The sequence below is a fragment of the Mugil cephalus genome, chromosome 19 (genome assembly GCF_022458985.1).
Source record: "Mugil cephalus isolate CIBA_MC_2020 chromosome 19, CIBA_Mcephalus_1.1, whole genome shotgun sequence".
Taxonomy (NCBI): domain Eukaryota; kingdom Metazoa; phylum Chordata; class Actinopteri; order Mugiliformes; family Mugilidae; genus Mugil; species Mugil cephalus.
Window position 1 is genome coordinate 11,919,941 of NC_061788.1, and position 23,638 is coordinate 11,943,578.

The 23,638-nt window shown below is 42.7% G+C and overlaps 2 protein-coding genes across 3 annotated transcripts; both read left to right on the forward strand.

Annotated features, from left to right (window-relative positions):
• Positions 1-386: 386 nt before the first annotated feature.
• gpat4 (glycerol-3-phosphate acyltransferase 4) lies at positions 387-8,221 on the forward strand. 2 transcript variants are annotated; one of them, XM_047569070.1, is made up of 13 exons: positions 387-638; positions 1,923-2,210; positions 3,372-3,441; positions 3,527-3,812; positions 3,888-3,962; positions 4,115-4,204; positions 4,336-4,429; positions 4,552-4,667; positions 5,180-5,235; positions 5,341-5,426; positions 5,509-5,637; positions 5,768-5,847; positions 7,877-8,221. In XM_047569070.1, exons 2-13 carry the CDS (start codon positions 2,043-2,045, stop codon positions 8,034-8,036), a joined length of 1,410 nt encoding a protein of 469 aa, XP_047425026.1. In that variant the 5' UTR covers positions 387-638; positions 1,923-2,042; the 3' UTR covers positions 8,037-8,221. The 2 variants fall into 2 exon arrangements, with proteins under 2 accessions (XP_047425026.1, XP_047425027.1); XM_047569071.1 differs by lacking the exon at positions 1,923-2,210 and having other exon boundaries at positions 389-638.
• Positions 8,222-9,079: 858 nt separating this feature from the next.
• On the forward strand, positions 9,080-23,532 carry rab11fip1b (RAB11 family interacting protein 1 (class I) b). The gene is given in 7 exon segments (XM_047570420.1): positions 9,080-9,544; positions 15,604-16,031; positions 16,110-16,359; positions 16,604-18,103; positions 21,331-22,152; positions 22,546-22,660; positions 22,826-23,532. Coding segments are annotated over 7 exon segments (3,669 nt in total). The 5' UTR covers positions 9,080-9,197; the 3' UTR covers positions 23,033-23,532.
• The last annotated feature ends 106 nt before the right edge of the window (positions 23,533-23,638 follow it).

Here is a 23,638-nt window from a genome sequence, read left to right on the forward strand (position 1 = left end):
GGAATATTTTGAGTTTGAGTTTCTGTCAGCTAAAGACAACAATATTAAGCTTCACTGTACACTCTGTGATGGAGACACAATCCTATCTAGCGTCAAAAACACAACATCGAATTAAAGGAAACATTTGGAGTGGCAGCACAGCATGCTGATGCTTACAGAGCACGTCCCACTAGGTGCTGTGAAGCAGGGAGCTGCATCTAATACAGACTGTCCCCCACCACCAAACAACAAATCTGGACCAAACATCGCTTCAAGCAATGATACGATCTGCAACCACACTGTACAAGGACATTAATTTCACATTGTTGATACCAATTTCCTCGTGTTATGTCATCGTCCGGTCTGATCACAGATTTAACAGCCTGACTTGTGGTGGATCCGCGTTAATCTGATTTACAGCCTTGTCCCAGTCACAGACTGCGCAGTGGCCGCAGCCTTATTGGCCACCTGTTGCCACGATGGCTCTATACAACTCCATGTACAGCTGTAGGACGCTGCTAAAAGCCCACGACGCCTACACAGTGTCAGAGATCCCTCTGCTATAGCCGTACTTCAGACAGTTCAGATGGAGCACCTACTTGCCGCCTGTCACCTCGATCCTCCTCCTCCTCCTCCTCCTGCACAGCTTTAAATCTACGGTAAGAGCAGCTAATACAATACTTACCATAGCCGTCAGCTAGCCGCTTAAAGTTAGCGCTGCTGCTACTGGCCCACATGCTGTGGACCAACGCATGTGTTACAAAAATGTATTAATAATCAGCGACTTAACGTACCTGTGTTTGAGTAGAGGCTTCTTTAAAGAAGCTGAAAAGGTGTCTGTGTCCCAGGCTGGTTGATGGAGGGTACATCTGGTAACTAACAGGTGATTCTGACGTTAATTAGGCTAAATTAAGCTTTAACGTTGCTATGTAAACAATAGTTACTCTACAAAATGACCGTTTGTATTGTGAAACGATAGCTAACTTAGTCATCACTGACATCAGACAGTATTTGTAAGTTTTCTTTAGCCACTGATAACATTCATAATACTGAAATATCGATACCTCCGATACCAAATCTCTATGCTCTAATATCGATAGACTAGGTGTCATTAAATTATACAGGGCAACTGCAATAAAACAGTTGAGAACCTTAGTACCATTAGTATTTGCAATCAGTCTAATTTGGTTTAACCGTTAAATTAATATTTTAAGGCAAATGTCAAACTTGTGCAATTGTTGTGGCATTTATTAATTTGATTAAACATTTTACTGGTCCACCAGACAGAGACCACCAAATACCGTTACGATGGAAACATAATTTCTTATTAATTATTCTGTTTTCTCTGGAGTTGCACCTATATTCTGTGCCAGACACAAGCCAGTGACATCTGAACTATTCAAATTAATTCATAAATAGAGGCTTGTATAGAAATGTTTCCTTCGTAGCTGGAACCAGTGGGTGAACGACGCACAAATGAATTAATAACATTTTACAACAATACACGTCTCTGTGGATTCACCCCAGTTATTTCAGTTTCTAAAGCCAATGGCTCTTAATTAACAGCTGTAATGAACAGAGGCAGTTCAGAGATGAGATGGAGAGGGTGCACTTAAGAGTCATTTCCTGTATTTTTGTCACGTGGCTTTTGTTGTAGCTCTGGTCCTTCAGGAAAAAAACATGCCGTTTTTGAGTCATTTCACAAAGCTAATCTAAATATTGGACCAGTTTACATAAGCTGTATGTCTCCCAAACACTTAAACTAAAGTAGCATTTTAAGACAGAAAATGTAAACCATTTCCCAATAGCGCTAATAATACTTCATCATTGTGTTAGAGCATCTTTGTGACAGCCACCATTGTTCAAAGGCCAGAAAAACTCTTGAATCATTAAATTTGCACTTTCATGTCTGATTTTGGTATTTGTTTGTTCGTCCTTGTCAGATGCGGACGATGACTTACTCCCGGTGTATGTTTCACCACTGGCTGCAGACTCTGCGGCTGTAAAGGAAGCAGAAGCTCCGGGTGTCATTGCGGTTTTGACCGTTTTTTGCTGATAAGAACATGGCTTGGTTTTCACCGCCTGTTGACAACCTGCTGTACAGGTGTCTTAGCGTCTCCATCACTGTGTGGTTGACTCTTCTGTTTGTCTTCACAATTGTGCCAGCCGTACTCGGAGTCTCTTTCGGTATCCGCAGCTTCTACATTGCGACTCTTCTCAAGATATTTGAGGTGAGCTTGGTGTCTGTGTGGTGCCTGATATCGTTTGATATATTAGTTAGTTTGACACAGAAGTTGTTTATCCCTGTAGTTCTCTCAGCTCAGAGGGAGTGTTACGAGCGCAGAGCATGTCGCTGCATCCGTTCCCTCGGGGAGTAAGGCTTTGGGACACACCCCAGGGAGGAACAAGCTTTTAGCTATGGGACTACCATCTGAGGTGGTGTAGATACTGGAGGGAGCTTAGACCCCTTGGGTGAAGTTAATCTACAGACGTGGCAATTCCCAGCACAATCTCAACCTCAGATTTGTTTCCGATGTCTGTGGCAGTTGATAACGCTCAGAACCGTTAAACCGGAGCAAATATGTAGGGAAATGACAACTATTTTAGCTTTCCTGAGTTCTTAAATGTGTCTTAACTGTCCCATCCGTGGAGTTGGGTTGGCTTTCAGACACAGGTATTCAGTGTGTCTTCAACAGTGTCTCAGAAAATGTACACACTTTTAAATAGGTCAGAGCTGGCCAGAAGCCAAATCTGTGTCACACCCATGTACTGAACGTGTAAAATAACAAATTGTTCTGCACTGCCATTCTGCTGACAGACTCGCACGCTGCTATGCAAGCATAGGTATCTTTTGGGATTAGTTGTGCAACGTTCGTTGATAGACAACGCAAGATTTGGCTTAAGCGATCTCTCTGCACGTCCAAATCAGCTTTGGCATTCTACGAGGCTGGTAGACCTTTAGTCATGTGAGTCAGTTCTGGGACTACTCGTTGGGTACGAGTGCGTGCGTATTCAACAGTGTGTTATTGCGGGTAGTTTCTGTAACATGCAAATGCCGTTTTACCTGGAGTAATGTCCTCTCTCTGGGTCTAGAAGATGAACTGCTCCACCCAGCCACGATGCTGTTGAATGCTTCTGTAACATCATGCGCATTGATTTTCTATGCAAGCTATTGGGGAAAACACAAAGGCTCTCTCAGCCTTGTGTGCTGCAGTCTCCAGGGAACACGTTGCCTAATGTCATCACTTTGATCGTATCAGCACCTGTGCTGCCCGTCTTCTCTTTGAACCTCTAACTTTGAATGCATGTGGAGACTTGTAGTGCGTGAGAGTAAAGGTAACACTCAGTTGTGCTGAGTTACTAATGGGCTAATTTGTTTTCTCTTATTTTAGTGGGCAACCTTACGGATGGAAATGGGAGCAAAGGAGAAGAATCAAGAACTTTATAAACCATATACCAACGGTAAATACGGTCACAAATGCTTGTTGTGTGTCTAGGTGATTTTTAATTTTTCAGTCATGTGTCATGCCCCTTGTTCTCCTTTTAGGCATCATAGTCAAAGAGCCACCGTCGTCTTTGCGGGAACTCCGGGGTTCTGCCAGCTGTCTGCGCTCGGAGCCCGAGTTCGAGATGGCTGACATCTTCTACTTCTGCCGGAGGGGCGTGGAGAGCATCGTGGACGACGAGGTGACCAAGCGTTTTTCGGCCCAGGAACTGGAGAGCTGGAACCTGCTGACTCGGAGCAACTACAACTTCCCTCACATAAGTCTGAGGCTCGCCGCGCTGTGGGGACTGGGGGTCCTCGTCCGCTATGGCATCCTGCTGCCTCTCAGGTAGAGGTAGAGGCAGGAGGTTTGCTCTCTTATTGTAAAAGCCGTGAGTCAAGTTATTTGTTCTGTTTTCCGCAGGGTTACCTTGGCAGTCTCTGGCATTTCTCTGCTCCTAGTCCTGACCACCTTAGTGGCACTTTTACCTAGAACAGAGTGAGTACCCACCCATTCTTGAGACACTTAAAAGTAAGTGAAGTGACGTGGCTGGACCAAGGTTAAGATGATCTGAAGCTTGTCACGAGGTGTGTGCATGAGTCCAAATGGAACTGAGGTGATTGTTGTGGCATTGTGCTTTGTGTCCTCAGGCTGAGATTCTACCTGAGTGAGAAGGTTCATCTGATGTGTTACCGCATCTGTGTTAGAGCTCTCACTGCAATCATCACCTATCACAACAGGTACAGGGCATTTAACATTCAGCCGTGATGTCAGCTTCTCGAGAGGTGTTTTAATTTACTAATTATATTACTTTTAAGTGCACAAGTGACTCCCTCAGCATGTCGTGTGTATGTGTCCTGTTAAATTGCAGAGAGAACAAGCCAAAGAACGGCGGCATCTGCGTGGCCAATCACACGACACCCATTGATGTTATAATCTTGGCCAATGATGGCTGCTACTCATTGGTAGAACATCTTGTGGCTTTCTGTGACCGTGTGTCCAGCTGTGTGTGTGTGTGTGTGTGTTTAGCACTTACAGTGGAATTAAAGATCAGAGCCGTAGTTGCTGAGCTGGACTTGTCTCTCAGGTCGGCCAGGTTCACGGAGGGTTAATGGGAATGATCCAAAGAGCCATGGTCAAATCCACTCCTCACATCTGGTTCGAAAGATCCGAAGTGAAAGACAGACACCTAGTGGCTAAAAGGTAATATTGCAGTCTCTCAGTTTGTTACCAGGGAGCCAGATGCTGTAATACTGATGATTGAAATGCGGACGTGGGGAAGCTCCTGTCACATTACACTGATCAGGCATAACATTATGACCACCTGCCTAATATTTAGGTCTAGGCGGGTGGTAGCATCTACACAAATGCCAGGCCCAAAGCTTTCCCAGAAGAAAACTAAATTGAATTGAACATTGAATTATTTTCTTCTCTTGTCAGTGGTTTTAATTTTATTCCTGATCGGGGTTTATCAGTACATCTGATGAGCAACCGGTAATCATCAACCAGTGAAGGTCATTTTCATTTTTCCGATGTATAACATTGTGTGGTACGTTAAGGTCAACCGTTGATTGATTTGAGTTTCATAAAAGTTTAGTTCACATGTTTAAAAGTGAAGTATTCGGCATAATGAAATGATTTCAGTTGTTCCTATAGTAGCACTAAGTAAGATTAGTGTCTAGTGTCAATATTTCCTCTCTGCTTTTTCATTCCAGACTCAGTGATCATGTTGCTGATAAAACCAAACAGCCCATCCTCATCTTCCCTGAGGGTGTGTGTATATCGCATGTATTTCAATTATTATTATTATGTATTTCAACCTGTATTTTGCAGGTTTGTGAAATCTGATCCCTCCCTCCTTCCATGTCAATTACAGGTACCTGCATTAACAACACGTCGGTGATGATGTTCAAGAAGGGCAGCTTTGAAATCGAATGCACCGTCTACCCTGTTGCCATTAAAGTAGGAACGTCCGTCCGCTTCCTCCTTTGCATTCACATACCTCTCACCTGCAGCTGACGGGACCTTGCTTTTTATTTCACAGTATGACCCTCGCTTCGGGGACGCTTTCTGGAACAGCAGTAAGTTCGGCTTGGTGAGCTACCTCCTGAGGATGATGAGCAGCTGGGCCATCGTCTGCAGCGTTTGGTACCTGCCACCTATGAACAGAGAGGTGAAACGCACCCTCAGAAAGAAATGTTTATTTAGAAGTATCGTGATGCACTTTTTTTTTTAATCCATCTACTGGAATAATTATTTCTGACCAGTTTTTATTTTTTTATTTTTTTGTCATTCCTGTGCAGGAAGGTGAGGATGCGGTACAGTTTGCTAACAGAGTGAAAGCAGCCATAGCTGCCCAAGGAGGTTTAGTAGATCTAATTTGGTGAGTGTATGTAAAAGTCATAATATATTCAGAAATGTTGTAAAAAAGGGACACTTAAAAACGTTGTAAAGCACAGGCGTTGATTCGCAAAACAAACTGGGCCTCATTCATTAACATGTGAGTAGAAATGCTCTTATTCTGGGCAAACTTACCATCAGATTCATGACACGTGCATCCTGGTCGACTCCACCGTGCTCATGTAGGTGAATCAGAATCAGTCTAGTGACAGGTGTGTGCGCTATTCGTTCAAACCTGCCATGCCCCTATTTCTCCACACGAGGGCATACGGTTGCCTCAAGGTGTATCGAGGACAAACCGCTGTCGAGACGGAAAGCAGAAAGGAAGGAAAGCAAAAGAACTGAGACCGCTGTGTCTGAGGCGCGAGCCAGAAAAGTCACACTCGGGAAAAGTGTTCCCGAGTGTTTCTGAATCCTTCAAATGTTGCGTCGCCTGAGGTGCAGACTGTGACTGAAGTAACACAGAAACAGTTTGTCATTGGAATAGAATAACATACTAGAAATAAAAGAAGAAAACGTGTGAAGGACAAGAACAAATGAATGAGAGACTTGAGAGTAACTTTCAGATAAAAGTTTGTAACTGGATGCTTTCTGGAAATGAGCGAGGTCGCACCCAGAGAGGTCATTTATTTCTACATGCGATTGCTTGTGTTTTTGTAAGCGATAATCATAATGCAATCAGGAAAAACATTTCATCACTCGCTAACACAACATGACTCTCTGGATCCAAGAAACTGAAGTAAACAGATGTAAACAGGGAGCTAAATCTTGTTCTACCTCATGTCAAAATTGCCTTTTTGATCATCCCAATTTACATGTAACCCAGTTGTCTCCACCCTTAAAATTTGGTTTTAATTTAGATGTACTTTTGAACCCCAGGGATTGTCTAATTACAGCCCCATTCATGATAATCATCTCTTGCTTCCTTCCAGCACAGATACAGCCTTTTCTCTATGGCAGAGTTCAGGCCTTGTACGGACCTCTGTACTAATAATGTCTTCTCTAGCTTCATTGAATTATGTGAAACATTTAACCGTCCAAGATCTCACCCAGTCCAGCTCCGTAACTTTGTTAAATCGAATAGCACCTCTTTCCCCAATATCCCACCTAACTCGGCCATTGACTCAATTTCGGACGTTCCCACGAGTCAGAAAGGCATTTACACCATAATCTCCCATTTTAGTGAGACAACTCCTGATAAAGTCAGAAAAGACTGGGAAGAAGAACTTGGTAGAGTCATAGGTGAAAGTGACTGGGACTCTGCACTTATCTTGAGAAAATAACAGTTCGTCTTGCTCCAGGCTTAATTTGATACAGTGTATTTATTTTACCAACTCTCCAAAATGTATTCCAGTGTGGCAGATACATGCAATAGATGTCACATGATGCCAGCAAATGTGACACATGTTTTGGTCCCGTCCCCATCTGCAAGATTACTGGACAGCGATATTTAAACATCTTGCAGAGGCACTAAATATGAAATTGACGTCATTTGCAGAAGTGTCTATTTTTGTAGTATTATCACATTTCCAAATAATTAGGAGAAAGTTCAAGGATAGTATCACCTTTGCATACTCATTGGCACATAGGAGAATTTTGTCACCATTTGCCTCTTATTTCTTATTGCATGTACTTTTTCCTGTCAAATGAAGAAAAACATCTATAAAAAAAATGAATACCATTTGATAACATAGCTGCATGCAAATGGTTCTCAATGTTTTTTAAGAGTTTTTTATTTACAGTGCATTCAGCTAAAGGTGTAAGTTCACAGTTGTTACTCTGTCAGGGCCGTTCTAAATTTCTCTGCTGACATACAAACATATAGACGAGAAAACAATTTTGAATCCTAAATTTGTGCGTAAAACATTTCCAGTTTAAACACGCATTTCCACACACGCACTGTTAACGAAACCATCACTATTAGAGTTACTAGAGCAGCCCTGAATGAAGTCACTACTAACTCTGTGTGTGTTTGTGATAAGGAAAAGCTTTACTTACCTGTTTTCTCTCAGGGACGGAGGACTGAAACGAGCAAAGGTGAAGGATGCTTTTAAAGAGGAGCAGCAGAAGCTCTACAGCAAAGTTCTTGTGGGCGACCACGACAGCAGGGACCAAAGATCCGACAAGTGTTCGGAGGGTGAAAACGACAAAGATGCTGCAGAAGGACAATGAGAACACTGAGAATCGCTACGTCTCATATGTGCTATATAAGAGAAATGTGTGTCCATTTACATTCCTGTCGTTTTTAGCAGGCTAAAAACCAAAGAAATAATTTGTAATTGTTGTGTGTTGTGAAGTTTTTTTTGTATTTTGTCACGTGATATCGTATATCAGATTAAATGCTTTGTTTCAAACTGTTTCCAGGCATCTTTAGAAAGCTACAACTAGTCTAAGCGCTTCCTACTACAGTTGTTACATCACAGTCAGACGCCGTGGCAGCGCCAACGCTTGTGCGTCACTTCTAACCGGCTCAGGAGTCTTAATGTGTCTTTAGCTTTAATCTTTACTGGACGTGAACCCGAGGGAAGTGAGACCAAATGTTTGTCAGGACTGGAGCTCTGAGATACCAGCAATACCAGGCTAAAATTCATATTTTAGTAATAGGTAATCTTATCCAGGTGTGAACTGATATATAAACACACTGATTGAAGGTATTTATCAGCCGTGAGCCCATCTGATCTGCGTTTGGGATCAAATCTGCAGACAGACACTGCAGCCTGAAGAAAAGTGAGACTGGAGCTGCGTGTGAAACTGAATCCAACCGTACAGGCCCTATCAGGTGTGGCTTGTCAGGTATCCTGTCCTCTCATCAAGCCCCAGGACTATTAGAGTGGCGTTCTCAGGTTTTAGAGGCAGGTTGTTGAAGCAGATCACATTTGGTTATGAACTACAATAAGTTTGCAGAGAGACACTAAACATAATGATTGGGGATGGCAACACTAAATCACGGAGTGATACCAGAGAACAATATATAAACAAACTATGATCTTCAATTTAATCTGATGGGGGACAAGGGTGGACAGGTATCACCAAGGATCAGGTGACGTCTGTCTGCTCTCATCGCTTCTCTGTGAATGAACAAACCAAAGCGCGTCTTCCCGGCAATCATGTAAATATACCGTTAATCAGAGGGAGTGTCCTTGTCTAAACCAAGGCCCCCTCTCGGTGTAACCACGCCCAATCAGCTGGTTCCTGAAGTTCAGCTGCGCTCACCAGAAAACTTTCCCTCCCTCCCTGTTCAGTCTCGCCGTGAACCGATGGTAAAGCACCACGCTGACTTCTCGTGGGATTTAATTCCTCCTCGGCGCTGATCCAGCAACAGGCGGCGTCAGCATGTCCTTGGCGGATCCGCAGTGGTGTCCCACAAGCGTCCAGGTAACGGTGCTCCAAGCCAGAGGCCTCAGGATAAAGGGGAAAGGCGGCACCAACGATGCGTACGCGGTCATGCAAGTGGGCAAGGAGAAGTACCAGACCTCGGTGGTGGAGAAGAGCGTGGCTCCGGTGTGGAAGGAGGAGGCCGCCTTCGACCTGCCGCATCAAGGAGGAGGAGGAGGCACGGAGCGCACCACGCTGCACGTCCACGTCCTGCACCGGGCCCTGGTGGGCCCAGACAAGCAGCTGGGACAGGCAGTCATCAACCTGCTGCAGCTCAGTGAGGACAAAGCCCGTAACAAGACAGAGTAAGTGTCCTCGTCCATTATTTTGATTGTCAGATTGAAAGGAAAAGTAAATGTTACAGACAATGGAAGCGACTGTTATCTGCATTTTTGAATTCACTGTCCCGGTCACAAGGACCCTGATCCCAGAAACCCTCATCAACTGTCCACAACCTAAATGCAATCAATCAGCATGCACACTCTCCTTGATATGGGCGGTGCTGGGAGCAGATCCTCAGAAAAGTTCATAGTTTTTTACCAAAACCTAAATACAACCATATCAAAGGTGCTTAATTTATGTCAGTCAGTGAATAAAGTGGAAAATCTTAAAGCTCATGCACTTAAATGGCTCCTGTGATCTCCCAGAAGACAGGTGTGTGTCAAAAGAAAGACTTAAATCTGTCTAGATGGGGAAAACGATTTATAACCAGCAGCTCTCCACCAGAGGAGAAGTGCTTCTGTCAGTCATGCTGCACCTTTGACATTTGAACGTTTTTTTGTTGTTTTGTTTTTTTATGAAACACACGCTCCATAGCCTTTAGCCATGCATCACCTCCCAGACCCGCTCCGGTGGCTTGGAGCTTATGGGATTTGTTCCCCAGGCAGCGGCCCTCAAGGATGCCAAGCAGAATTAAGCACTCAAGCGAATGAAGTGAGTTTAAAGATTCCCTTTCACCGACTGAACATGTCGGCAAAGTTCCCCAAAAGAAAACCCAAACGAAAAAAATCATGCAATCGGATAGCTCATTTCACTATCAGTTCTTACTGGTCTCCGTACACACTGCATGTATCATATTTATTGTGCAAAAAAAAACAAAAAAACATTCACACCCTTGTTTTCCACGTCTTTAGCAGTGATGGCAATCAGGTTTTTCAGGCCTTGCTGGCACTGCTCGAGCGTCTCACCAACAAGTATTACATCTGCTCATTTGAGCAGAAAACATCCTCTTTGCTCAGGTTAAAGGTTGTTTGTTAAATTTAAACTCTCTGTTAAACTTCCCTTGCTCAGTAGGAAAGTGCTTTCTGGTGCTAAGCTCCTCCTGAGCGTTCCCGTCCTCCGACATGTGACCAATAATATTCAAGCAGACTATAATGCGAGACTATAACACAAGCGCTTCCTCATTCCCTCGCCTTCTCTGGGACGGCGTCTGGGTCCGTCTGCCCCGTTTGACGTTTTTAGATAATTGCGTCCCCGTCGAGGCTAGATGGGATGTTACGGCTCATTAGTGCTTACATTTTGTTCATCGCAATAAGCTGCAGATGGGCTTTCTTGTGGAAAACATCTTAGAAAATTTGCTTTTATAACAGTGAAAAATCAATAGTGAAATGTCTTCTCTTATGTCCTGGGGGAAAAAAAAGGATGATACAGTTTGTTAATTTGATCTTCACCTGGTTCGATTTTGCATCATGCATGAATGGTGCGGCGCTTTCATGCTCAGTTTCTCTCTCTCTTTTTTTTTTGTTTTCCCGATCTTTCTGTGATTTTGGTGAATGCACGTTGCCTCTGAAGTTCAGATCCAGCTCTGGCCTCACATTCCTGACCAGTTTTTATCTGTGAAAAACAAACAGTGATGGCAACAGCAGCAGTCGAGCAAGGTCAGACTCTCCTGAGTAGGACCAGTGTGGTTGAACTGAGCCCAGACAGACAAACAGTGTTACACGTGCCGCGGGCTGCTGGGACAACAGCCCTACTGTTTAAGGTTCAAGTTGTTTTTAAATCCTGCAAAGCAATAATTCACCCATGTTTTTCCTGAAAAAAAAAAAGAGTATTAACTGCAACCATTAGGTTGTAGTTCATGCAGTTGTGTTTATTTACAGATCGTTGCAGCATTTTTACTTTAACTTTAATAAAGACAAAGCTGGGTCTGAGCATTTGGTGTTTTCCCCTTTTAACATTTAACTGATAAAAAGTTAAACTACAAACACAAAACAAATCCGCTGAGCAACTTGGACTCTTAACATCCACCTCTGAACACATTTTGCCTTAGAGTATAAAACCCAGGGGATAATAATCACATTCATGCCACCTCCTTTCTATTCTCTAATCAGTGGTGGCAGCAACAGGCTGAAAGTGAGGCATATAAATTACATTAAGTCATCATCCATTTTGTTATTTACACCCTGTGCCTAATGGAATATGTCAAAATCTCCCCTATTAAAAAAAAGAGCATATTGTCTAATTTGACACCATCGGCTACAAGGACATCAGAGCTGCCATGCCGGTGAGGCTGAATTTATTGATGCTGCTGGCCAAGAGTAAGCAGCCCCGGAGAAATAAAAACCGGACCACATATCAGTCTCTGTTGCATTTTGAAATCTGCAACAGCTTCATTGTAAGTTGTCGTTCTGTGAGCGCTCCAGCCGTTATCATGGTTGATGGTTTGGTTTGAAAAAATAACAAAACGTTCAAATGTTCGCTGGTCTGGAACACCCTTTTAGGAAAGGGAGTTTCTTCTCACTTTCACTCCAATTTCTTTCCACTGGCCTTCATTTCGTCTTCTCTGACTCACGGGCACAATAAGCTCATGACAGTTTTTTTAGCCCTTTGACGTTATCGCCATTGAGCTGTTTCACCCACTCAGCTCTTCTCCACAGCCCACAGCTGCATTCTGTGATAAGAAAGGCTCGGGCCACTCAGGGCATTGTCTTATCAGCAGTCCTTGCTTCGCGAGGAAGGATGTGTGTGTGCACAAAGTGGAATGAATAGAATAGAAGGTCGAGTAACGTGTTATCCTCCCCTGGTTCTGTCCTACCTGCGGAGCAGCATACTTTCTGTTATTAACAGAGGTGTGAGATTAGTTGAAGAGACGATTACTGAGGCATTATCACGTGAAAGCCATTTTAATTCTGCCTCCTGCACAATGTTTAACACTCCAACGGGCCAACACCCAGACGCTTTTGCAACTTCCCTACTGTTTTAACTGAAGCAACTTACTTCTTCTCTTTTTTACCGGTTCATGTAGGATGTGTTTGTTTTGGTGTCACACAGTAACAGTATTTGTCAAAGGTTAGGGAAGTAGATTAAATATATACTATACTATACTATACTATGCTGTGCTATGCTATGCTATGCTATGCTATGCTAAGTTATGCTATATTCTAGATCATTATTAAGTACAGTATCGTCTACTATGTTACTATGCTATACTAGATATATTTCATTACATTATTATACTACATTTATATATGTTATACATAAAGGCATATTTATTTTATTATAAAGTACTATCCAAAAATGATTATATACTAATGGTAATACTATTATTTGCTGTATACTATATATCTATATAAATATTACTACTATAATATTACAGCAATAATGTATCACTCACTGAGCGTTGATTGTTATATCTGGACTCATTAATACAGCATCATTAAGGCTGTGTTATTTGTGTATAGGTTTACACACTGTATAAATTCGAAAATAACGGTTGAGATCAAACTGTAAAATTCTTATCTTAGTTTTGTGTTACAAGCGTAAGATAATAAGTAAGGATAAAGGTGAAATGGCATGACTTATGGTGTTTATTCCACAGATATGGCAACCATGCTAAGATGAAAGATTGTTTTTCATAAGTTTGTGCCACTTATAAATATGTCATTGTACACAGGAATGAGAACATAACTGACGCGCAACGCCGTCTACACTTGCATGGTGAATAAATCCATTATCTGTCGAGCAGCGTTAGGGACATTCATCAGGCGCATCCTGAAGAACCTTCACAGTGAAGTACAACAATGTCAGGGCTTGAAATCTGCAAGCCTCATCCCATCTTTCATCAGCATGTAGAGGACGGGGGGGGGCTGTGACAGCATTCACAAGTTACAGGAAGGGGCGTTTCTCTTGTTAATTTGTTTGTGCCACACATCTAAAGCATTCCTGAAGGAGGAGGAGGAGGAGGAGGATGATGATGACTCTGAGCAACAATCTAATGCTGGATCATGAGAGGAAAGCACTGCTTTTTTGGCAGATAAATGCACATATACACACAAAACATTTAAACCAATCGTGTTGTGTGCGCAAGACCCACACAGTTGCACACATGGCCCCTTACTCATTTCCTCATTTCCCCAGGAATTCAGATTTCAGTTGGAGCTGTTTGCTCAGTGGTGAGCTGACCTCAAATTTCTGCCCCATAGGCACTTTTTATGCTGACTGATCCTTTTTGTTGTTCAGTTAAATTACTCTGCTCATCTGGAGACCCTTCTGTCAGTACTGGACCGTGACACGCGTGCAGAAGCAGCACAAAGTTTGCTCTCAGAGGACATGTTATGGTGTCTATATTTGCTTTTCTACATTTACCTTTCATTTAAAGAGTCTACTTTTATGGTGTGAACAGTGTTTATGTTCAGTTCCTGGACAGCCAGCTTCCTATTTTGTCTATATCTTCAAAATTTGGTGGTTCAATTTGGAGAATGGACACACGTTAGCACTCATTCTTTGTCCCTGGCACCTACCTGCAAAAACCTTTAAAAGTGTAAGAAGAGGTTAGTAGCCAATAGGTTCTCCAATAGGTTCTTTACGGATGAAAACTGCCTACGGGAGCAGTTGCCTGCAGCTTTAGATGTTGAGGAAAATGCAGAAGAATATAAGGGGAAGGACATTCATGAAGGCTGACACGTTGTGCACAGTGCAAACCTTCACACTTCTTAAGGGCTGCTCTAAACATGACAGGATTAATGATGGGGGGAAAAAACTCTCCTTTGTGGTCACTTCCCTGGTTGGGCTTAGATCATCACAGACTTTCCAAAAACATTCAAATACACGCTGAGTCACTTTCCACTTGCTGCGGGATGGATCATAGTTTCCATAAAGAAAATAACTAAAACTAAACATCAACATACTGCACATGAATCTCAATATGGTGACTGTAATGTGTATGAACCATTCATTCACTCACTTTATGGTGAACAGTGTTTATTGTCAGCAGTTGTCACTTTTTGGCTTGTGGGAGATGAACCGGTGACCATGACGGTTTTCTCTGAAACCTTTGTTATTGCACGAGTGGAATGTTAATGATTATTCAATTATTTCTGATCACTTGTGGCCACTTTAGCAAAAAAAAAAAAAAATGTCCTTAAAGGGGGCTGGAATCTTGATTCCAAATGAATATTGTGACTTCGTAATTGACTTATAAGAAAGTAAAGAGCTTTGATCATAGAGCTACTGCTCCTTTGCATCAAAGGGGTGATTTAGGCAGCTAATGAGGGTACCTCCCTTTTGAGGTTTACATGGCGAAGCCAGCTGAGAGGACTCTGGGGTAGACACAGAATTTGCAGAAGAAATTTTATCTCCGCTCGCCTGGGTGTGCCTCAGGTTTTCTCTTGCGTTACCAGGGGGAGGGACGCCTTGAATACCATGCTTATCATGTTTGGCACCGCAACCTGATTTCTCACAGGCTGATGAAAATGAATAAGTGAATTGCATTATTGTAACATCCTAAAAAAAAAAGTATAATATTCTTGATGCAAAGAGCTATCTAATCTTTATGGATGCCTGTCCCCACCACTGAATGAATTCATCAAGAGAAAAAACATTGAAGGACGAAGAACGGGCGCTCTGACTAGAGGTGTAGATTTACGGAGGCGTACAACTAAATTCTCCCAAATGGTCTTATCTGTAAGAGACACATTCCTGGAACAAGTTACCACCGCACATCCAACGCTGTGGCAACTTCCTACTTTCTAAAAAGAAAAAGAAAAATCTCAATCAGTGGTTAAAAACAAATCAGACATGTACTCACATAGACTGAATAGTTTTCTTAATCCGACACATACTCTTTGGTTCTTGGTCCTTGTCTGTTTCGGTACTGTGTGTTTGAGTCCTTTGTAGTTTGTTTTGACATTGTCTATCTATGTCTGGTTTTGTAGTTGTCTATTGTATGATTGTTGTTTTAAAGTCCTCTCTGTCTGTGTTATGTACCTGCCTTGGGACTACGGCTGAAAATTAGCATTTATGCTAAGCGTGGCACATGTTGATTCATGTGCATTCAATAAACTAATAATAATAACTGGAAAAAAAAGGAATAAGCAGTGCATGTGGGAAATGGATAAATGTCTAACGATGCGCCTCTCTTCAACAGATGGTTTAAGCTGCTGGACAAAACTGGTAAGGCAGACAAAGACAGAGGGGAGGTGCTTGTGGACATCCAGTTCATGAGAAACAACATGACCGCCAGCATGTTTGACCTTTCTGCTGCCGGCAAATCCCGGTCTCGCCTGGGCAAGTTAAAGGACAAAGTCCGCGGCAAGAAAAAGGAGTCGGAGCCTGTGTCCGGCCCGGCGCCGTCCTTCACTCAGGTTCTGACGGACAGCGAGGAGGAGGCGAACGGCGCCGGCGAGGCAGCGGCGGGCAAGGATGGAAAAAACAAGAAACACAAGATGAAATCGCTGTTTTCTCCGAAGTCCAACCTGCAGAAGAGCATGTCTCAGTCCATGTCTGTTCTGCCCGCGAAGAACTCCACGCTGAGCGGCAGCCAGTCGTCTGGTTTGAATGTGGATTCCTCTGAAGGTCAGGCGTTCACTCAATCACCATTGACCCATTTGTTGGTGTCGGTAGATGCTTGTTAACCATTTCGTGTCCTTTCAGGTAAAAAGAAGTTCAAGTTCAAGATACATAAACGCTCGGGCAGCTCAGAGAGCAAAGATTCTCAAAAGCAGGCTCCTGTGGAACAGAGTAACGTGTGCATCAATGGCAGTCACGTCTACTGCGAAGAGCCGCCGCCTCGGACCTCTCGCATCGGCTCCAACTTCAGTCTTGCCAGTTCAGGTCACGGATCAATGGAGGACGTCCCTGAAAACTCTCCTCCGTCTGTGGACTCGCTGAGGACGACGAGGCAGTATTCACCCTGGACGGAGGAGGAGGAGGAGGAGCAAGAAGAGACGGCTGAGGTCAAAAACATGAAAGAGACCAGTGGAACAGAGGAGAGGTGGGATAAGAGAGAGATGGTTGGAGGCACGAGCGCGGACTGAGGTTGCTGAGGAGGTAATAAGGGGCTCCGAGGAAGAGGGATAGGATGGGACGAGAGGGGGTTAATGGAGGAGGAGGGAGACAGAGAAGAGAGGAGGGTAGGAGAGAAGAAGAAGAGTGACAGATCAGAGGAAGAGAAGGAGAGATAGGAGTAGAAAGGCAAAAGAGGAGGAAGAGGAAAGGATTAGAGAGAAGAGGAGAAAGAGGCAGAGAAAGAGGAGAGAAAGGCAAGAGAGAAGGTAAATGGAAGAGGAGAGAGAAGAGAGAGAGGAAGAGGAGAGGGTTAGGAGAGAAGAAGAAGAGCGTGACAGATTACTAGAGGAAGAGAAGAGGAGGAAAATTGAGGAGGTAGAAAGGCAAAGAGAGGAAGAGGAAAGAATTAGGAGAGAAGAGGAGAAGAAGAGACAAGAGGAAAAGGAGAGGGTCCGTATGGAAGAGGAAAGAGCTCAAGAGGAGAGGAGGAGGAGGCAAGAAGAAGAAGAAGAGCGTACGTTAGCAGAAGAGAAGAGACGGATGGAAGAGGAAGAAAGAAGGAAGATTGAGGAAGAGAAAGTTAGACAGGAAGAAGAGGAGAGGAGGAGAAGGGAGGAGGAGGAAGAGAGGAGGCGAGAGGAGGAGAAGGAGCTGATGAGAAGACAGGAACAAGAGAGGAGAGAGAAGGAGGAGGAAGAAGAAAGAGTTAAGAAAGAAACAAGGAGGCGGGAGGAAGAGGAGAGGGCTAACAGAGAAAAGGAAGAATATGAGAGACTGATGGAGGAAAGGAGGAAACTAGAGGAAGAGAGGAAAAGAATCGACGCAGAAGAGAGAATTCAAAAGGAGGAAGAGGAAATGGCTAAAAGGGAAGAAGAGAGGGTGAGGAAAGAAGAGGAAGAAAAGAGAAGACTAGAGGAAGAAGAAATGATCAGGAAACGGGAGCTGATGAAACGAGAGGAGGAAGAGAAGGCCAGGCAGGAAAAGGAAGAGCAAGAAAGACTGCTAGAGGAAAAAATAAGACGAGAAGAGGTGAAGAGAATTGAGGAAGAGGAGAGAGTTAGGAAGGAAGAGGAGGAAAGGATTAGGATGGAAGAGGAGGTGAGACAAAGGGAGGAAGAGAGGGCTAGAAAGGAAAGAGAGAGATTAGCAGAAGAGAGGCTGAGACTAGAGGAAGAGGAAAGAGTTAGAAAAGAGGAAGAAGAAAGACTTAGAAAGGAGGAAGAAGAGAGAGTTAGAAAGGAGGAAGAGGAGAGGATTCGAGTGGAGGAGCAGAAGAGGCAAGAGGAGGAAGAGAGGGCTAGAAAGGAAAGAGAGAGATTAGCAGAAGAGAGGCTGAGACTAAAGGAACAGGAGAAGAGGAGAATGGAGGAAGAGGAGAGGATTATGCGAGAGGAGCGAGCTGAGAGGGAGAGGAAAGAGGAGGAAAGGAGGCTGGAGAAGGAGAAGTTAACACGCGATGCCGAGGAACAAGCCGGGGAAAACAAAACAAAAGACGGACAAAGAGCCTCGGGGAAGAAATCCAAAGTGAGCAGTCATGCAGAAGTCACCTCTACTAATCCGTTTGATGAAAACTTTTCCTGTAATCCCTTTGAGGAAATTAAATCTAGCTCCACTTCCAAAGAGGCAACTGTTCGACAAAGGTTAGTTCAAGGTGTATACTGTACACAAGCGTGTGTATGTAGGTAGTATGTTTAACACTGCACCTAAATAAAATAAAAAAATATATATTAAAAATAACCTGCTCTTTTAGCTAATGGTGTTACAAAAAAACAACAAAGTTTAAGGTTAGTAAACAGTCTTTTAGGTGTGTTGTCAACATCACTTCAGATTATAGACCCCTTCATGGCCTACATCAGTGTGACAATGTTAGCTGGAGGCAAAACAGAGGGAAGCTTGAGGCGAACAATGTCACTTTCAACCATGAAAATGTCATCTTGTTGTACTTTTTTGAAAATCAAAAACACTAACGTGAAGTTTAGACAACTTTGGTTTGGCTTTGGCGATTAAAAGAAGGAGTTGGAGTGAGATAATGAACAATGCGCACACTTCACATCAGGTCAGATTAATATGTAATGCATCATCAGTTTTAGCCTGGATAAAATTAGCGGTTAGACTAAATCATGACTGAAATTATGTTAAGTTAATGCTTATTTATGGAATTCTTGTTACACCTTAATGCTAATGCTAAGGCTAGGTAACGCAACGTTAGCTGCGTGTTTCAGGGGTGTCCAAGCAGAAATTACATTTGCATGTTACCCTCCACAGTGTTTACACTAACTTCTTGTGATATCTTTATTGGAGAGGCTTCACTTGATAAAGACAGACCAGACTGTCCATCAGGGATCTAATACTGGTGGTACTATAGTAGCAGTAAACGCGGTTTATCACTACAGCTGACTCAGCAGTCAGAAAAATGATGATCGCCATTTTATTATGAAGTCAGGTAATAATTGCCAATTTTCTATCATCTCAGAAGTCTGAGGCGTTAACTCATCACCTGCGGCTCCAACTGATCACTGTGGCTGCTCCGTCCTGGACCATTACCCCCCCGTAAAACTTTAAAGCTAATCTCCAACTAAAGCGCTAATCTCAGGGGCAAAACGCATTACACTCGCTGTGACTTCTTCGTAATAAAATTAAATTAATGTTCCCTTCTAGCCTAAAGCTGCAGCAATACGAATTGCTAAGTTTATGTCAGCAGGAGTCTCTGAACCCGTCACCTGTCGTTGGATGAAATGTAGCCGCAGAGCTTGAGAGCAGAGCCGCATAATCCATGTATATAAGTGCTTTAACCAGTGAACTAAGGTCAGTCCTTATCATGCTCCCTCATTATGTGATCAATAGTGACTAAACAGACAATTATTAAAATGAAAATCTTCGTTTTGGATAAATGCAAAAGGGCGTTAAAACAAATTAAAACTTCTGTCGTGGTAGTTGTAGATAGTGAGTCTAGGGAGCACTAAAGTCTGTATCAATCAGACTGCAGAGACCATTAACATACAGAACGTACAAAATCATCAAATGATTGGACCAGCAAAGGAGTTGAAGTAGAAGAGAGCAGCACCAGGGACTGAACAGAGGAGAAGGTAGTGAAGCTAAATTTGGCTGCTTGATGATAACGATATGAAGTGAACGTCATTTACATGAGCGGAAAGGGTTATCTTGACCTGCTACTTTGCAGTCCGCTACGACTCAGCAACCACAGTGCTCCTCAACACTTCTCTTTCACATGCAACCCAAGACTGACACCGTCATGAAAATTGCATAGCTTTGTGGTCACACACGGGTGTTGGAGTTTGAATGAGAGTGTAAATGGGGCTAGGAGATTGGGGTTCAGTGCACAGTCTTGGCTCATTGTATGAGGTCTCGTATGAATATGAAGCGAAAATGACTAGAAACCAAGGAAAAATAAGTTTGTCAGAAGAGGTGGAGCTGTCAGAATGAGATAGGCATATTCAAAACCTTTTTCTTCCTTTTTATCATGACAAAATATGAGTACATTGTTTTTTTTATGAAAATTAATCTTTGGTTGTTGCGTCATATAACCACACAGATGCTGATGACTCTTCCGTTCAACGTCCTCGATGACGTCTTTTAGATAATTAACCCCAGTGAAGCACGTCTTAACGGTGCTTAACATTTTGCACCCTTCAGAATTTTCTTCTTCTTATATTAATATTTTCATTAGGATGTAAGGCACAATAGAACCAGAACCAATGTCATATTTACACTGACTATCGCATCTGTATCAAAATGAGAAAAATAGACATGCTATAGGAATACTGTGCATCTCAATAAACGAAGAGCAAGGCATACAGTCTTCCTCCTAGGATATTTTCTTAATTTTGTGGTCCACAGGGACATAATCAGGCAAAACAAGAAAAAAATATGAATAAATAACTGAGGATTCTTGTATGTAATAATTGAATAAATGTTTAAGATACTCTGTGTAAAAAAACAACAACAAGGGAAGCCAAAGGACAAAAAAAGAAAAGGAAAGAACAGATAGGAAAAAAAATCAGGGGTTAGAGAGCGAAAGAATGTTAAAATGTAAATGTTAAAATGTAAAATTTATCAGAGCTGCCATTCACTGAATATCAGACCTTCTCCAGCTTTAGAGAAGACTTCCAGTGCAGATAAATGAAGCTAAAATATGTGATTGCTCAGAAGTAAACCGGTTGTGGTCTTGTGGTAGGCCAAAACTGGCTACAAAGGGGGGTTGGGGGAGGTGGACTGGACTATCTTTGGCAAAGTATCAAAATACTTCTGCCAGAAGTGTGAAAACCGCTAGCAAGAGCAGAGCGTGTGAGTTAAATTGCAGGACGGAGCATTTGTCGCAATTGTCAGTTTTAGAATTCGCTGCGCTTCTGAATGAAAATGTCCCCAAAACAAGTCCTGACAGTAGATGAAAAGAACCGCACTGAAACAAATGCACCTGAAATATTACTATAGCATTTATTCATTCAAGAAAAATGCTCATATCATCCTCTGACGTGTCTGACTTTGTCCGTGTCACTGTGCCAGGGTCACCATGGTTGTTCTTCTGATGGTGCTTTCATGAATATGAGAGAGGCCTTTAGTTGCTGAACCAATGGACTCTAATTTGGCCTTTATATACTAAAATCCAAGAGGAGCATTTACTTGTGCACCTGCCAAATACGTAATATCGACTAATTTTCCTGAATAAACAGATGTACAAGCTTAATATTTTTGTTTGTTTGGTTTGACTGGGTTCTCTTTGTCTGCTTTCTGGACATAAGTCATTTATTTCCTGCATAATTACAGTATTTCAACTTCCCTACGAGGCTTCTTTTATACAGACGCTCATATTTTTGCTGAATATCATCAGTCTGTGTCTCATTTCCAGATGCCAGTCCGCCGTTTCATCGGAGGGAAGCGCCGATGAAAAGGACCTGATTAGTAGTCAGCGGGAAAAGCGACCGGCTCCTCAACCTCCAGGAAGGAATCAAGCTGAGAAGCTGAGTCAGAGGGAGCAGGAAGCGTCTGCACAAACGGGCAAGCCGAGTAAAGACAAAGACGTCAAAACTGTCAGTGTTCTCCCCCAGCGCTCGGTGCAAGCGATCGCTCCGCTGAGCAGGCCTCCCCAGAGCTCGACGCAAAGCGATGCCACCAAAGGAACAACAAACGCAGCCAAACACGGCAAACGCCCCGCACCCTCCAGGCCTCGACGTGAAGAAGAGTTGTCATCTCCCACTAAACCGGCAGTGTTTTCTGTTGAGAACAAATCGAACAGAGGTACAGACAAAAAACAAGTCCCGGTTGTTTATGGGTTGAATCCTTTTGAGGATGATGAAGGCGAACAGGAAGAAGTGCCTGGCAACAGTGGTCCGCTACACTGGCCTCCAGCTGCGTCAACAGATGATGATAAAGATGCTGCCTCTCAAACAAAAATCAGATCCTCAAAGGTGGCCCGTGCTCCACTTCCTCCTGCAAAGAGTGACGCCACATCAAACACTGTCATGACTACTGAAGGAGGTGATGTCACAGACGGTACGGGCGTAAATGTGCCTGATACCGCTGCAAACCTGGCATGTGACCCACATCCTGCTGAGCCCTTGAGTAGCGTGCAGCTCCAGGAGAGTCCCCTCCAGGAGTCCCAGCCCATAAAAGAACAGAATGTTGTAGATGTAGCAGCGAAGAAGGAGGAGCCTCCTACAGCTTCACGCAGGTGAGACAGATTAGTTTTTTAACAGAAACACAAAATGTATGTAAATGTTTTATTCATATACACTCATTTGTGTCCTCATATATTATAAATTGCCCGTTCCTGGCTGTCAATGAAAGTGTAAGATTCATCACATCGCACATTTCGAATGTAGATTGTGCTTGAGCATTCATCATAAATATTTGCATGCACTATTAATTATGATCTTCAGTTAGGTTGGTGTGGATAGATCTACTTGCGGTATTTATATAATGTGTTATCTATAACGCGCAACTGTTAGTAGTAAAATAATACGTACTTGTAAGCTGTTCGAGATGAATCGTGCACGCACACTCCAATAGTCCATTTATTTTCACTCTATCTGTATTTTTTTATCTTTTTTTTTTGTCACTGCAGGCTTCAGCCTGTACGGCCTCTTAATCCTCTGGAACAGCAGTCTGTGTCCGTCATTCAAGAGGAAAGTCGTAACAAATCCACGGGATTCCCAGGTGTCACTGAGGACAAAACAAAGGTGTTTCTCTCTTTTAGTTTCTAACCAGAATTTTCTTGTTTGTGTAAAAAAAAAAAAATTGAAAAGGAAAGTGGCCAGTGCAGCCGAGGTGTTTCTTTATGTCATTTGTCATTGTTAAAGGGTTAATTTTTGGATAAATGCCATATTCTTTATGTCCCCTCACAGGTCAACGGCGGTGGAATGAAAGGGCCGTACTCCCAGCTCACTCAGGGGGAACTGATCTCTCTGGTGTTGAAACAGGAGAACCAGCTCTCAGAGAGAGATAAAAAGATATCCGAGCTGGAACAGTACATTGACAACCTACTTGTGCGGGTCTTGGAAGAGAACCCAAGCATCCTCATGTCCATGAGCACTATGAAGAAAGCTGCCTAATTGCAATCACAGCTGCCACCTTACACCCCTTCGGAGTCTGACTTAACTTCAAGGTTGACAAAATAAAATTAAAGATGAAGTGTATAAGGAAATTGTGACATATCAGTTATTAATTCTCTATATTTGTTAAAGAATCAATTAAATGCAACACTGTTTTGTACGTGTGGCGCTTTGAAAGCGTCTCCCTTGTACGTGATAACGATTTCAATGTTGAACATGAAATTATTTCCAGAAATAACTGATAAATGCCTGAACAATGTTGTTATATTTCACAGAAAAACAAAAAGCACACTGTTTTCAATGTAAAGAAGAGCCTTAATTCACTGTCAAACTATGCACTAGTTATGCAGATAGCTTTGAATGTCTAAAGTTTACATGATTCTGCTAACCTTAAGAAAGCACTTTAACTAGCTTACACTATTAACATTATATATACTGAGTTACTGTACTATACTGCTGTTACTGCTTTAAATTTGCAAAATAAAATAAAAAATGAATAATTTTTCTCTTTTTATTTTATTTTTACATAAATAAATGGACTGTTACAATCATTGCGCTGTTTCTTCTAAACTATGTTGTCATAAAAAACACATTTGTCCTTTTTGA

What these genes read in the sequence shown, in the direction of transcription:
- gpat4 (XM_047569070.1), top strand. Translation starts at nt 2,043, where the DNA reads ATGGCTTGGTTTTCACCGCCTGTTGACAACCTGCTGTACAGGTGTCTT. An exon ending in ATGATGGCTGCTACTCATTG is followed by an intron (nt 4,430 to 4,551) that starts GTAGAACATCTT and finishes CTTGTCTCTCAG; the next exon opens with GTCGGCCAGGTTCACGGAGG. An exon ending in CATCCTCATCTTCCCTGAGG is followed by an intron (nt 5,236 to 5,340) that starts GTGTGTGTATAT and finishes TGTCAATTACAG; the next exon opens with GTACCTGCATTAACAACACG.